Below are 16834 nucleotides of genomic sequence, written 5' to 3' on the forward strand. Positions count from 1 at the left end.
ATATCATTTTTTTCTTATCCCAAACTAGCAGAAAAAAAAATGAGATCTAATTCATAATGATATAATTGCCTGATTTCAGAGTTCATATAAAATATACACTTGGAATGCTTACACTAACAAAATTCTAGAATGAATCAACACAGAAATATAGTATCTCAGGGCTACAGAAGCTCTATTTTGCCTCCATATTAGATTTAATATTACATAGGAGCTCAGAAGAAATCCATTATCATTGTAATGTGCAATTAAAATTATATGGATCTGGGGCGCCTGGGTGGCTCAGTCATTTAAGCATCTGACTCTTGATTTCAGTTCATGTCATGATCTCACGTTTTGTGAGTTCAAGCCTTGCACTGGGCTCTGCACTCACAGTGCAGAGCCTGGTTGGGATTCTGTCTCTCCCTCCCTTCCTCTCTGCCCCTTCCCTGCCCATGCTCTACCTCAAAATAAATTAAAAAAAAAAAAAAAAAACAACTTTAAAAACAATGAAACAGGGGCGCCTGGGTGGCTCAGTCGGTTAAGCATCCGACTTCAGCTCAGGTCACGATCTCACGGTCCGTGAGTTCGAGCCCTGCGTCGGGCTCTGGGCTGATGGCTCAGAGCCTGGAGGCTGTTTCCGATTCTGTGTCTCCCTCTCTCTCTGCCCCTCCCCCGTTCATGCTCTGTCTCTCTCTGTCTCAAAAATAAAATAAACGTTTAAAAAAAATTAAAAAAAAAACAATGAAACAAACAAATAAATAAAATTAGATGGAACTGAGTTGCTTTTTTCCCCCCCACAAAATCTGGAAAGTATTTTAGTACCCAAAACCATGCAGAGGACCTTGGCTTTTATGTAAATGGTTAAACATACATATACATTTTCATCTTTCAAACCCCCATCTGTAAAGTTACCGGGTGAATATTGAGAAAACAAATCAAAATCAAACAAAACAAAGCAAAATAAAGGTTGTGAATACTTTATCAAAGATCTAAATCCAAAGCCTAACGTAATGCAGTTCCAAAACCTGACCTTCCAGCTTCTCTTTGCATAATGGAAAGTCCTAACACCCGAATCCATAGTAGTTCTCCAAAGGTGTACCCTACTTTCATGGTGAATGTAGTCCAATATCAGTGTAATCAGAGTATGTATCTCCAGAGCTTATTCCCCAAAGCCCCTGAGTGTTTCTTCTGATACAGTTTTATACCAGAAATCACACCATTACTATATAAAAAATGATAAAGCAGCATCTGGAAAGCTAAAATGTTGTAAAAAACTTAAATTAAATTTTATTCCTCAGGCTTAGAACACAGAATTATTCAAGTTAAACTCACTTCCCACACCTCAAAACTGAAATATGATAGCACAGGGCAGTTGCAAACAGAGGCAAAATTTAAATTTTGCACATAGGTAGAATCAGACAGAAAATGCCATGTAACGTTGAGGACGCTAGATTTTGATAAATTTCAAAGAGCAAAGGATAGATTCCTCTTTGCGATAATTCGTAATTTGTGGGTTTCAAAATTCCAATCTATCTGCAATATATAAATATGGTCATGTCTGGAGGATAGGACCATTATGCTTAGCAACAACAGCAAAATATAATCTAAACAATTTTAGAGAAAAAAAAAACCGAGAAAATTGAAGAAAATTAGTTTATTTGGGAAAATACCAAAATAATTAAACTTGCGTATTATATGTTTAGCTAGCAGTTGCTTCACTGTTGAAAGTTTTATGAAATTCTCTCACGATAATATAATATTTTATTCAAATGTATGGAACTATATATTTATAAGCTAATAGAATTAGAAAATCAGATAGCGCCTGCAAGCCTTTACACAATAGAACGCTTTGCAGTGCGCAAAGCATTTTTACAGATGCTTATTGATCCCCACACAAGCCCGGGACAGAGGCACGAAGTCTTTACCATATCTACTTTGCAGTTTGGGACCCTGAAGCTCAGAGACCTTGAGGTACGTTTCCAAGGATAGTAACTGTGAAGCTGCTATATTTTTGCCTTCAGTTTTATACATTTTGCCGTAGATCCCAAACAGGTAAGAGCTAAGCAGTCAGTGAGACAGGGACAATCTGAACGTGTGTAAGGAATAAAGGTCAGCCGATCCAAAGTCTGTAAGAATTATTCAAATTGGAGTATCATCTTTTCAGATTACATTGCTACCGTGTGAGGTGCATACAAATAAGCAAATGAAACCGACGTCTAAACCAACCAGCAAAATGTTCGACAGCTAATTTTAGGTATCGGAATGATCCAAACCGCGGAGTTCAATGTACGAAAGCAAAGGGACTGGAAAAAATAATCGAGTTTTCCAATGTTTTATGCAGGATAAGGTGTGTGACTATTTTTTTAAATTAAACCTTTCCCTGACATATCAGATTATCTGAGTATATCTTACTGAAACCATTCATTCTATCCATTAAAAACAAACAAACAAACAAACACAACAAGGGCGGGGGTTCTTTTGTGAAAATAAAGGAGGGCAGGCAGGACAGAGACAGTGGTCTCTGTCTTCAGAGCAGTGCACAAGTGGTGCACAGAAATTGCATACATTAGAGAGCAAGCAGCAAGTCCCCATGTTCCATCGATTTCGTATGGAGAAAAGAAGTGGGGAGGGCAAAGGAAAATGGTGCATACAAGTCCATGGTGGCGGGACCCGGTATACTGGATAAACCTCATGGCATTTGAACACAACACGATGCTAATAAGATCTTGCACAGTAACAGAGTGTGGGTCTCAAGAGTCCACACAGAGAAGTGGCAAACGAGGTCCCGATTACCTGCACAAGCTTCATTTCTCAGCATACCACCCCTAGTCCTAAGTGATTTGGACCCTTTGGGTTTAGTTTTGCCTTCGAAAAGAAATCACAAGATATTGAAACAAACTTCATTGTTTGGCTTCATTCAGGTATTCTTAAATTAAACAGTACCACAGACTTTATTGAGCAATTGAAAATATACACAAGGAACAATAGCTTTTTCTCTGTATGTATTTTTTTTTAATTTGACTCTTCTGATAAATTGACCCCATTTCGATCATGAAAAGGGCACTTGTTTCTACAGCTGTGGCCAGCTTGCTCAGTTCCAAGTACTGTTTCCATGTGTCTTCCTTGCCATTGCTGAGGTTATATCTCCACTTGCTCAGGAAGCAAATTCTAGAAGGTTTGCCAGAATTAGCCCCCTAAGTTGTTCTTTCAGATTCTATTTCTCCATAGAGTTCGGCTAACTTTTTAAATTCGGGTCCCCAGTCTCCAAGGTAGTGATAATCCTGGTCTGACTGTGTGGTTGCTGAATCCAGAGAGCTGATGGAACCAGCCTCCGATCTCTGACCTTCGTAGGCATAAGTCTGAAGAGAGTCATAAGGGGGGACGCTGGGGTCTAGGTCGGCTTCTGCCAGTTTTTGCTTAATAAATTCCTGAACGTCTATACTTTCTAGGGTGGACAATGTCTGGTGTCTGGGGGTGAGTTTCACTTCGGGTCGAATATCTCTCCGATACTTGAGCTCCTCGGCGGCAGAAGGATTCCTCAAGGCTGTGATGTCAAAGGCCTCGGTGTCTTCCTCCCCGCCCCCCTCGTCATCATAGGTGACCACATTCTCTCGCACGTCCTCCTCTGAAATGATCAGGGGCTCTTTTTTGCTGCGTCTCAGGGTGATAAAAAGGACTACAATTGCTGAAGAAAAATGGAAAGAGGATGAAGAGTTAGAAGAAAGGAAGGAAATTCTTGTAGACTTGACATCAGCAACGTCACCAACTACATTTCGTTTAGGCGTGCATTGTAACACAACCCTGATCTCTGCGCTCTCTGGAAAACATTTGAAGTGTTTGTTTGTTTGTTTGTTTTGTTTTTTTATCATCTCAAGGAATGTAAAAAATAAAATAAAAATATCCCTTTAAAGCATTGAGAATCACTGATCTTCTTTAGAAAAACGTAACATTCACGTTTGTTATGTATCTAGGATTCTTAGTTCACTCTGGGCTAACCATCTGGTCTTCACACTGAGGGAAACAGAGGAAGAAAGAGCAAAATGGAATTTTGGCTGGAAGAATAATGGTGTATGTTGTTCTATCTATGGATTCTTAATCCTTCTAGGTATATACACTAAAGGAAAGATTTTTCAGTTTCTGTTAAATGGGAAGAAGGAACCCCTACCTTAAACCCTTTACTTTTGATGCTTTGTAGGAAATCAAACCAGGAATATTTTACATGGTTGATCTCTCTTGTCCATCACCCTTTAGAATAATATCATCAGACATTCATAACTGCATATATCTATCAAGCTGTACAATATGTTATTTTATTTGTACCTAACTTTTATTTCACAGGAATTTTTTACATTGCCCATTTTTTTTTACATAACTTTGTAATTTAATCCTCATGGCAAACTGTGGTTTTCCTCAAGGAAACTGAGGCTCAAGAGAACGTGGATGACTAAGATCCAAGTCTAAGATCACACAAGTGACTGGTGGAAGTACCTAGACTGTAATCTGAGATTTCTCACACCAAAGGGGATGAGTTTCCATTACCATATCCCATTTTGTTTTTTAAAAAAAATACAGAACGGGGAACTGAGTGACCAGTTGGGCATATGGATTATTATCAATAATGTCACAACCATTAGATGAAATGATGTAAATGGGTCTTGGGCACTTTCCTTTGGCTGTTTCTCAGTATTTTCACATCTTTCTATTTGATGATAGGAAGCCATTACTAAATAGAAAGAATTACTTCACTTCTATTTTGTGCTATTAGGTCCAATATTCTTTACTTCAGCTCTACAGAATGTTCTTGGTCAGCTGGTATTCTATGTTTTATGATAGCAGTTACTAGGTTCATTGTTATTAACATTCTTTAAAGTATAATAATCAAAGAAGTATATTCAAATGACATGTAGGACACGTATATGTGTGTACATAATGTACATATATGTATATACATAGATAAATATATATATATATATATACACATATATATAGAAACAAAATTTGTATGTATAACATGTGACATACTTATGCTACATATTCACATACACACCGAATATATACCTACAGACATATATATATTTATTTAAAATTCATATTTATTTTTTTAGTGTTTATTTATTTATTTTGAGAGAGAGAGAGAGAGAGAGAGCACAAGCAGGAGAGGGGCAGAGAAAAAGAGAATCCCAAGCAATCTCCATGTTGTCAGCAAGATCATGACCTGAGCCAAAATCAACAGTCTGATGCTTAACTCACTAAGCCACCCAGGCACCCTGAAATTCACAATTCTATACCGTATTTTATCTGGCAGCCTTAATGATATGTATCTTGTAAAACAAACAAACACCAGGTTAGTTATCCTCTGATAAAGAACATAGCCAGTACCCCAGAAGTTGACCTTTCCCCTATACTTCTAAAAAGTTACTTCTAGTCTTACTTTATCATTACTGTTTCCTTGTTTCTCTTTATAATTTCACCCATTTTTTATGGATATCCCTAAATAATACAATAAATGAGATTTGTCTTTTTCTCAACTAGATATTGTAGTGTGCATGAGCTTTTAAGATGACAATAGAAAGAGGAAAAGAAACAGATTTTCAAGCCATAAGTGCAAAGGATAATTGTGTGAGAGAAGTTCACTATATGTGGAAAGAGATGGTTACAGTGTACTGGAGAATCTAATTTTGCAGAGAAAAGGCAAGGAATGCCTCTAGGAATGAGGGGAAAAAAAAGACAGAACGCCTATAGAAAGGGTCAGAAAATCATGTTGAGAAGTCCAGAATAAAAGGATACTGACTAAGTAATGGCAGAACACAATGGGGGGAGATTACAGCAGACATGGGGAAGTGGTGAGTGGCTGTGTTTGGAATGCAATGCTTAAAGAAAGCTGGAAATGAAAAGCTGATACTACATGTGACCCTGCTTCACAAATGTCATGCTATTTAAAAATAGTTTCCCAAATATGCTGCTTATACTTGAAAGACATTATCTAATATAGCACTTTATTTCTGGGGGAGGAAAAAAACAGACTTTTGCTGAATTCAGCGAATACGCATCTAATACTTTCCTATTTATTTTAGTGTAAATCCCGCTTAGAGATTTCTAATTCAGGGCCCCATCCTCAAGTAACTAACTTCATTCCATTCAGAGGTGTAGATTTATCATCCAATATATATATTCCGTTCATCTTTATGATTAAGTAAAGGGGGTTGTTCTAACTTAAATCATCTATTTCTACAGACTGCCTAGTTTATTATAGTAAAATGTCTTACCGTTGTTAATAAATCAAGTTACTTTTCTTTATGTTAAAATGGTTGGTTGTTGATTTCAAGGGAATTTATGTGCATGTATAACAGGGAGAATGTGATCAGCAGTCTTAGCAAATTGTGGATGTAATTCTTCACCAATATTAGTGCCATATCAGCCTAATGAAATATAGGAGATCATACTGGGTTTATTATTATACTTGGTTATATTTGCTTATTTTCCCAAATTAAAAAAATATTTGTGATACATTTTGATTCAAAATATAGATAATAATTAAGTTTGAACTTTGAGAGAGAGACAGAGAGCAGGAACAGGGCTTGGGGCAGAGAAAGAGAAGAGAACAAAGGATCCAAAGCAAGCTTTGTGCTGAGAGCAGAGAGCCTGATATTGGGCTCAAACTCATGAACTGTGAGATCATGACCTGAGCAGAAGTCAGATGCTTAACCAACTGAGCCACCCAGGTGCCTTGGAAAGGACATTATTCTAATGACTATTTTATTCTGGGCTAGTATATTTCATTTTCTTCTCTTTCAGTTTGATCAGGAATTTTAAATCCATCATATTCTTTTTATTTAAGAAAATTAAAATGAATTATTGTGTTTTACTAATTTATTTTATTTAGGGAGGAATTAAAATTTTGGGAAACATTTTTGTGTTTCCTTTCTCACATCATTCACTCATTCATTTATTCATTTATTTATATACAATCCCAAAGCACTTGGAGTTCTAAAGGGGTCTGAGTTTTCATAAGTTGAACTGTCACACAGCTTGCATTTGAATACATTCCATACTGACTCCCAACATATTCCCCCAAAATATTTTCCAGAGAAGATTTTATTACCCATAAATATCACTTCATTCTTGTTTATATGATCATATGTTGGTACTAAGTTTGGTAGAAAGGAGGTGGCCCAAGTTAGGAAGATTACTTTTATTAGTTCTTGGGCTATTAGTCATACCAGTTAGTGGCGCTTCTTTTTTTCTCTTTAAAAGTTTATTTATTTATTTTGATATAGAGAACATGTGAGGGGAAGAGAGAGAAGGAGAGAGAGAGAATCCCAAGTAGAGTTCGCAATGTCAGCGCAGAGCCCAATGTGGGGCACGAACGCATGAACGGTGAGATCATAACCTGAGCCAAAATCAAGAGCCGGAAACTCAATTGACTGAGCCAGCGAGGCGCCCCTACACTTGTCAAGGAAACTTATTTTCTTCAAACCAAGAGGAGCCCACACAGTTAAGATATCACAGGTGACAAACTGGTTGGCATTTAGCTCCTCATCACCTCCGCATTTCTCTCCTAATCCCTCACTCTCCTCACATCAAATCTACCCTGATCCTCATTTATCAGGAAATTTATATCCAAGAGTAGGAATAGTCCAGCTGCTGGACTCATCTAAGTCACTTGCTTTTATGTAATGTGTGGGCTTATAGGTTGATGCCAGAGGTCTGATTCAGAGCCTGATTGAAAGGTTTGTTGTGTCCCAAGTGTGATTGGGGTTTGCTCTACCACCTGCTCTGGCTCTGGACCCTCTCACATGTGATGGGATGAGGTTGGGAAAGAAATGTCAGATCCCTGGAAGGGAAAGAGAACTCCAGGTATCCCTTCCTGTAGAACTAAATTCTGAGTGCATCGCAAAGGCTCACTCTAAATTCTCTCCCATTCATCCTATTTAAAAATGATCTTAAACAGTAATCTTGATGGAACATAACCCAACTGAAAACTTGCACGTCTACCATTGCAAGTAGAGTTTCATTGGTTTTCAAGCACCAATTTCAGATAATTGATACACACTTAGGTGGAGTCTGACCATACTGCAAAATACTGACTCATATTTATCCTATACAAAAACATAAATTTTATAGAACTCTAAAGTTCTTTTCTAATTGATGTTTTATTATTATAGATTTGTATACAGAAACAAGAGTCTGTACAGATTACCCGAGATCATATGGTTAATCAGTGGCAAAACCAGGACTGTGTTTATACAAGTAATGTCCACAAACAGCTAATAACTAAAACATATTTCACTATTAATATATTAATTTCATCATTTGTATAGCTGTTAGTTTTTAGCATTATTTAAGAATTATAAAAAAAAAGTTCTAAAATAAAGTTTCACTACCTCCGGTATAGCTGATATTTTCCTTGAAAATTAAAAGCTCGCACATTAGCCAACATTATTTCAAAACTAAAAATGACTACATTCTAAGTCTCTTGACTAGGTATCTTCTGAATAACAATAAAAACCCTTAAAATATCATGAAAATTAAAATTACATTATAGATAATTGTTGCTTACACCAAACTTAAGAAATTATTCTGCAACCTTGGGATAAAACTGTAAAAACACTTTTGAATTTTAATAAAAAATGAAGGAGTAAACATATTAAATAACACCTTTGTTCCATTAGTCCTGAGGGAGAGCATAAAATTTAGAATGCTCTCTTATTTACCCCAGAGGAGAAACGACATTTTCATGAAGTCAATTAAAGGAAAGTATTGTTTCATGAAAAAATAAAATGTTATTCTACATAATATACCTTACATTTGCCTGTATATTAACATTTTCAATTAGCTTTTTAAGCCTTTATCTTAGCATAGAAAGATGGTTTTATGGTAATAAGTCAAAACAAAAGGCAAAGATAATGTGACTCTTCCAAATGATCTATCTTTCAAAATAAGGACTGTGGAGGAAATTATACTAAAGTTACTGGGTTCTATTCTTTGTGGTTTAGGTTAGCAACCATAGAGGAATCAATATTTGTATTTGTTTTATTTTATTTTATTTCATTTTATTTTATTTTCCATTTTGGCTTTGTGTGTTTTTGTTTCAATTATCAAATGCAAAAAAAAAAAAGCAATACATAAATGTCTTTAGAAAATAGCAGTTGTGACCAATCAATATGTAAATAAATAAAATTGAGAAAGCCTGGTTTTCCTGTTTTCCTTTTCTACCACGCATCTAGTGTAAGACTATACTGCAGTGAAACACTTCCACGGCGGTGCAATGAACCTCCATGCTCCCTGTCGCTAAGTGCGATTGGTAGACTTAGATACAAAATTTATTTAATATCTGAGCAGCTTTTGATACTGTTGGATGGTCTGTGCTTTTTGATATGTTATTTTTTCCCTTGACCTTGATGACATTATACTTTGCACTTATTCCTCCTTCTTCTCTGAACGTCCCTTCCCTCTGTACTGCTATCACATCCTTCTTGACACTGTGACCACACATGAGCTCGTCACAGCTCCGTCTAGTTTATTATCTCTCTCTCTTTATAGTCTCCTGCTGTAGTGACCTCAACAACATGCACTTCTGATCCTCAGCTCAGTGAGGCTCAGCACCCACATTCAGCAAGAGATGAAAAGTCTTCTTTGAACCTCTTCTAACTCAGACAACATCTATCTAATCTATCCAAGATCACTTTTTTGTCAGCTCTTTTATTTTTAGCCCTTGGAAACTTGTTTCAAGAAAACTACACCTGAGTGGCTCAGTCGGTTGAGCATCCGACTCTTGATTTTGGCTCAGGTCATGCTCTCACTGTGTGTGAGTTCGAGCCGCACATGGGGTTCCACAATGATGGTGGGGAGCCTGCTTGGGATATTCTCTCTCTCTCTCTTTCTCTCTCTCTCTCTCTCTGCCTCTTGCACTCTCTTTCTCAAAATAAATAAATAAACTTAAATTTAAAAAAAAATTAAAAATACACTATGTCATAAACATTAGATATTAGTTCACTGACATGAAATTCTCCATGTGGCAGTTTCGAAATGAATCTTAGGCACTTCCATTAATCATTCTGTTAAGATTTTGATAAAAAATGTTCATCCAGGGATCTGCATCATATTATCCAAGATCACTTTTGATTTCACCTAAAACATCTTGATATTATCTACTACTCTTCACCTGTGCTCTAACTATGCTAGTACAAAGGGGGCTGAGCAAGACAGCCGCACTGTTGTCCTAATTGCTTTGCCTACATGCTCTCACGCCATCATGAGACTTGTTCTCTACTTCCTTTATACTCATTGTTTCCAAATACGAATGTTATGAATGGATTCTCTTGCTTGAAACGTCTCTTGACACGCTGAGAACAAAACCCACCATCTACCATGTTCAATGGAGCCCCAAACTGTCTCACAGCTGCCTAACCATCCATTCCACTTCCCAGCCTCATTCTGCCTTGCTCTCCACTCCTTCCACACTGGTGATTTATCTTTAACCTCAAAAACAAAACAAGGAACACTCCTTGCAAAACAAAACAAAACATCTGTCTCCACAAACCATATAGTTTTGTTTTTTTAAAAATTTTGCCCCACGTGTACACAGTACTGAAAAAATGAGCAAAAGATAAAGATGCTAAGAGAAAGGAAGAAGGGAGTGGATATGCTGGGAAAATAAATATCTACCCTCTGAACAAAACAGAAGGATTCTTTATGTCTACTTCTCTTATTATAAGAATCGGATTTGTGGTCTTGTTGAAATAGCGATTCTAAAGAGGTTACAGTAATAGCTTCAAGTGTGGCTGTGATTAGACTTAGACTATTAAAATGATAATATATATATATATATATATATATATATATATATATAATTAGAGGAAGTATCTTATTTTTTATTAAAATGAAATGTAATGCAAATCTCAACTAAAAATCCTATTAAACTTAATAAAATGTAACATAGTTAACGTCAAAATGATTCAGACTTTGTACTTTAAAATTCAGCTAACATTGATGATTAAGTAATATCTTAGGCTAATAGAAGTTTCCACAAGAAATCTATTTTTATACGGCGCTTAGATTCATCTGAGAATCATGTCACTTATATTCTTTGAAATAAATTGTAAAAGCTCCTTCAATGTGGTATTTAGAATTTTTAATATCAATTATTTCCCAGATAGATCCTTTCCAAAAAGATTTCTCTCTGAACCTATCTTTCCTTCTGACATTTCAACTCTTTCACTCACATTTCAATCCAAGTCTCTCTCCATCAGCTCGGGTATTGAGAAAGTTAATTAAGAGGAAGTCTGTGCAGCTATACTTTGTGGTCCAAATTTTGGGTTCCTAATTTTTAAGTCCCGTCCAAGTGATTTTCTTTGTCTCTCCTTTCTAATGCACTGCTGGCCACCATACGGTACATTCGGAATCGCCATCATACAACATTAGGAGTTGGGTGACCTTACCTAGGAGAATGACAACACACAGCAGAATAGCGATTAAGGCTCCTGTACTCAAGCCAGCCGAGGACAGGAACGCTTCCGCATGGCAGGTCCGTACGCGCCCATCTCTCTCACATGCACAAACCCTGACGGTGAGGGTGCTGCTGCTGCTGAGAGAGGGGATTCCACCATCAGAGATCATAATGGGGAGATAATACACATCCTGAATAGTTCGACTAAATCTCCTCCGCCTTGTCAGAATGCTGGCTGTGTTATCTATGATAGACATAAGCAAAACAAAATGTACTTAGTAAAGCCGCCGGTCAAGATTCACATTTCCTTTAATGGATAAAATGGGTATGTTTTTTTTTTTTTTTTTAATTTAGTTTATGAAATGGACAAAGGAACAGGAAGGGGCGATCCTTAAAGAGTGACTAAGCTATGTTCTTAAATTGAGATACCGAGTTGGAAAATCAATTGAGCCCAAATTTAAAGAGAAGGGAAAGAGCGGAAGACAGGGGAATGAAGAAGCAATCATGTTGGACATGGACATGAAGGCAAAAAGACTTAAAAGAATACAGATTCAAGCCAATGGGTCCTAAACTTTGAAACGAGACAGTGGTCCCCACGCCAAACCCGGTGACTCAACACAGGCATTAGCAAACTATTCAGATGATGTTAATGTACAAACAAGCCCAAGGACCACTGGCATAGATAATATATTTGTGGAGAGACCAGATCAATTAATAAACTTTTTAAGATTTAGTTGTGATGTGAAGCACTCTTGTTATATAGTAGGCACACCATGGAAAGTTAATGATGAATAAAATAGTTAATTCTACTTTTTATGTGCTTTCAAAATGCTATCTATTACATTAATTGCTTGCATAGTCACTCTGGATTATAGATTATAGAGGGAAGATGTTAAGTGTCTTATATTTTAGGAAAAATCATTTTTACTGTATATAATAATCAAAAAATAGAGAAACTGAGTCCCAGAGGATAAATTGCCCAAAGTTATAGAGCTAGTAAATAATCAGGATACAACCCCAATACATTCCCAAACCACAACATCACACTGCCTTTTTACCAATTCACCTCCAATCACACTGATGTTCTCAAGTGCACATAGTATATGGTTATCTTAGTACTGTTATTCTTCAGTCCAACGAGTTTGTTGGTCTTAAGACCCTTCTGGTATACACTTAGATGTGGTGTACAGACCCCCTGCATGGAATAAGTAGCTGCCCTACTTGCACATTATCACCTGGCCCTGGGTTGCATCCTTCTGGAGCAGCATATCATCAATGACTCGTTGCTTCAAGGTTCTAAAGGTGGAGCCACTTCCATTGAATGTAGACATAGTGAAAGGCAGTTTTAGTTCCAGAGCTTTACTATTGGGCCAACTGCGAGGCATTAAATTTGCACGGAAGTTCAATTTACACGCTGCTCAACCTGCTTCCTTCCACTGACCCACAGACGCTGATCCCAACTGCGCACTGCAGTAAACAATCTGCCCTCTAAACTCCAGGTCAGAGCTTTCTTCCAGAGAATCTAACCTGCAAGTACACCTACGAGTTAATTACTAATTAATTAATTTTAGTTAATTCACTAAAAAGTAAGTGACTCATTAGACAATTACACTTAGGGATTCGTTTATCTTTTTGTTTTTTTAATTCTGGAAATTGAAATGCTATTACCTAGGAGTATGTTTAAGATAGCCATGATAAAATACCCTACAGTTATATTTTCTTGATTTTATATTGCCAAGTTAATGCAGTAGAAAGATAACACATTTTTCAAATATTCAATGTAATAAAACACATGAATTATATGGTTTTATAATCATATGCACATATGATCATTTATGTGCACACATATACATAACTGAAGGTTTGTTAAAGAGCACACATAATCCAATGACAAATTACAAAAGATTTTCTTACCCAGTGGAAAAGAAAAAAAAATTATCGATTGTCTATTTTGAAGTAAGTTGAGAATGAGAAAGAAAAAATGCAGAAATTGCATCATGTGTATTGTGTAATTACAACAGTCACAAGCCCTCGCCCAGAGACCTGAGCTTTGAAGCAGCGCGCCTCTCAGCTGTAGGACGTTGCATCATGATTAATATAAACTTGCCTACATGTGCAGCTCCCTAGTCTAAGGAAAAGGTATGAACTAAGTGTTCACAGGCACAAACATGTTTGAGAATCCCACTGCTGGCCTCCAAAGAAGAGATGGAAGGCACTGGTCCCTGATTTCAATAAACATGGTTAATAACGTGTACAATGATATAACATGCAATGGTAGTCACGGACCCCCTTTTATGGCTCTGGCCTAGTGTACACGTTAGATTCTTAATCTGGAAGCATACTCTCTTTCAGAATAATTATTGGAAATGCAGTCAGAAACACGATCGGAAACAAAGAGAAATCCAGAACATGTTTCTAGTACACCTTAAGTTCTTAAATAGAAAGCTCTCAGACACAGAGACATAAAACTATTCTTTCTTTTTTTCCAGCTGTAGGTTTGACTTTTGAAAAGAAAAGAGGATTCAGGAAGCAAAGAGCTTCCTACCTAGAAAGATTTAGCAGAGCAGAATAATGAGCTCTTCAAATGGGATATTGTGTACCTAACTGGAGCTGCAAAAAATGTACTTGGCTGAAGGCTCACTGAACTTGAACAAGAAAACTTTGAACTAAAATGAAAGAGGTAAGAAGGTATGTATGCACACACACACACACACACACACACACACACACAAATGTATTTTTATACAGATAATAAAATTTGTTTCATTGAAACTGTAAAATTAGGTTTCAAGAGCAACAACAAATCCCAAACTTGACGTATAATTAAAAAAAATAAACCAAGCAATATAGAAAATCTTCATTTCCAAGTGGATAAAAATATATGAGCTTAATAAAGATCAACCATAGCAGGATGGAACATGAAAAGTACTGATTATCAATGCTAAATAAAGGACAGTCTCTAACAATGTGTACCCAAGGTTGGTCCTTAATTCTGATTCTCAATAGTTTGAATGAAGACACAAGCTCATAGGACTCTTGGAAGCCAAGAACATATATTTGGTTAGGATTCAAGAAGATACTGGACAGCTAGCACAAAGAACTTCAACTAAAACAATGTGAATAAAGATGCATATTAGATGAGTAAAAATATCATATGAGAGATCTTGAGTAACAGCGATTATTTTGTAATATGTATCTCTGAATGCAGGAATAGGCCATAGGAAGTTCAGATAAACTAAACAGTACTGGAATCATTCAGTAAAATATGGAATATCTATGAATCTCTTTAGTGAGAAGACTGCACTGAAATACTGTGCATACTTTTGGGTTTACCACCTTAAGAGTTCTATTTTAACCCAAAGGGGGTGTATTGAGAGGACTTTGGGATGGTAAAAATTTTAGAAAAATCTGTCATATAAAGAGTCCTTGAAGCAACAGTGTGAAAATTCTACATGTTGCATATGGATTTAGGTGGTGACCAAAGGGTCTCAGAAAATGGCCAGAAAAATAGGGAGATTCTCTTAGTTATTAACGTCTTTTGGAATATATTCCTGATATTCCCAGCAAGTGTATCTACAGTGTAATTTGGAAATAGCCTTGAATGTGTTTTCAACACAGATGTCAAAGCATTCTTTATATATTATATACAAATATATGTATATATATATATATTCTATTTCTTTATTCTATAAATAATATATAATACTATAAACAATATGAAACTATATATAACTATATATAATATCTAACAAATATATATAATAAATATATAATAAAACTATAAATAATATATATTATATATATATATATATATATTTTATTTATTTATTTATTTATTTATTTATTTATTTCTTTTTTGTAAACAGCTATGGTCCATAGGAGAGGATGTAAGGAGACTGGTATACAGATATGCAATATCTGACTTCATGTAGACACTTTAAGAAAACATTGTGATGACTGGAAAAGCAATCATAGTAAGAAAAAAAATCACTTTGGAGCTACAAGAACTACAGGGATTTCATAACTGGCTGATAATTCACAATAAAATATTCACAATAAAATGTTTTGTGAATTATATGTACACTTGCAACCTCTAAGCTTCTACAGGGACAGAAGGCTACAGAGTAGGATAGTATAATGCAAGTTGCATACTGCTTCTGGAATTCAGACATAATTTTCTTGAGCTAATAGTATGTGTCCTATTATATTTTGTTCAATATTTTGAAAGACCTTGAAAGATTCTAATCTCTGTGCTACTAATATAAACTGTAATACAATTTAAGTTAAAATAAGGGATGCTTTTTAAATACTCCCTGGGGCAAAAACAGATCTTATATTAAAGTCCAAAATTGCCTTATATCTTGGTATTAAAACTATGTGTTCTTCAAAATTTAAATTATTAGACATCCATACACTCCCCACCATTTCATAGGATTCTTCGTTTGATAATACAGGTATAAAGATAGGCTTTCTCTCAAGCACAGCCAGCAGACTATTAAAATAATATTTTTAAATCCATCAGAACAGCAGATGTATTTAAGATCCCCAGATGTGGATCTCTAATTGAACTAAACTAAAAAAAAAATTTTTTTTAATGTCTGAAGAGAAAGCTAGGAACTAGAAACTTAATTTCACCAGACAGATAAATATGCATGACTTCATATTGTTTCCTTTTTTTTTTTTTTTCTGGTCTTCCGGCAGCAATAAGATATACTCATAATTTAACTGTTATCAGAGACCATGCATGAAACAATGCTCTTTTGCTTGCCTGTACAGCTCCTCTCACATAATAGGTACTTGATAAATAATGATTTGAACTACACTCAGCAGGAACTTGTCTTTTGTTACAGTTTCCTTATTATGTTGACATGTATTGAGACATTAAAAGGAAAATGAACTTACATATCCTCTAACACTTCAACAGCATTACCTCCTCAAGCTCTCTACTAAATGTTTATTGCTTCTCTCCTGCTTCCTGACTTCCCCTTCTTTTACCCTAGAATCGCCCTAATATCAATTTTCAGCCTCCTGATTATGCCTGTTCATTTAAGTTTGTAAACATCCTCCTGGCCTCCCTTGCTTTTTCTGCCAAACCACGAATGTATGATCCAATATGTCATTATGTTCTTATTTGCACCCTGGAATGTCAACCCTTTGACCATCTGCCACACTCCTTCTTGATCATCTTTAAATCCCAGATAAAGACAAGCATCCATTGTCTAAGGCTTCTGCTTTCAGAGTCGTTAAAAAAGATATATGTTGGTAAAATAGTTATAATTACCTTAATTGGCTCCACCAAGTACATAGAGAAACATAGACTATGCTCTTAAAGGAGCCTAGCCATCAATTTGTCGAAATCTATTCTTTATCAGATGCCAGGCGATAGCTATTCTGAGCTGCTTTGCC

The 16834-nt window shown here is 35.9% G+C and overlaps 1 protein-coding gene across 3 annotated transcripts in view; it reads right to left on the reverse strand.

Annotated features, from left to right (window-relative positions):
* Window positions 1-789: 789 nt before the first annotated feature.
* CDH18 (cadherin 18) overlaps window positions 790-16834 on the reverse strand; it is a 489837-nt gene continuing 473792 nt past the window's right edge. The window contains exons 11-12 of one of the 3 annotated variants that reach the window (XM_060634390.3): window positions 11421-11672; window positions 790-3664 (exon numbers count right to left, since the gene is read on the reverse strand). In XM_060634390.3, coding sequence (XP_060490373.1) covers window positions 3174-3664; window positions 11421-11672 — 743 coding nt within the window. In that variant the 3' untranslated portion in view covers window positions 790-3173. The remainder of the gene's footprint in view (window positions 3665-11420; window positions 11673-16834) is intronic. The other 2 variants (XM_060634394.3, XM_060634393.3) reach the window with 2 other exon arrangements.

Source organism: Panthera onca, chromosome A1, assembly GCF_046562875.1.
Source record: "Panthera onca isolate mPanOnc1 chromosome A1, mPanOnc1 haplotype 2, whole genome shotgun sequence".
Taxonomy (NCBI): domain Eukaryota; kingdom Metazoa; phylum Chordata; class Mammalia; order Carnivora; family Felidae; genus Panthera; species Panthera onca.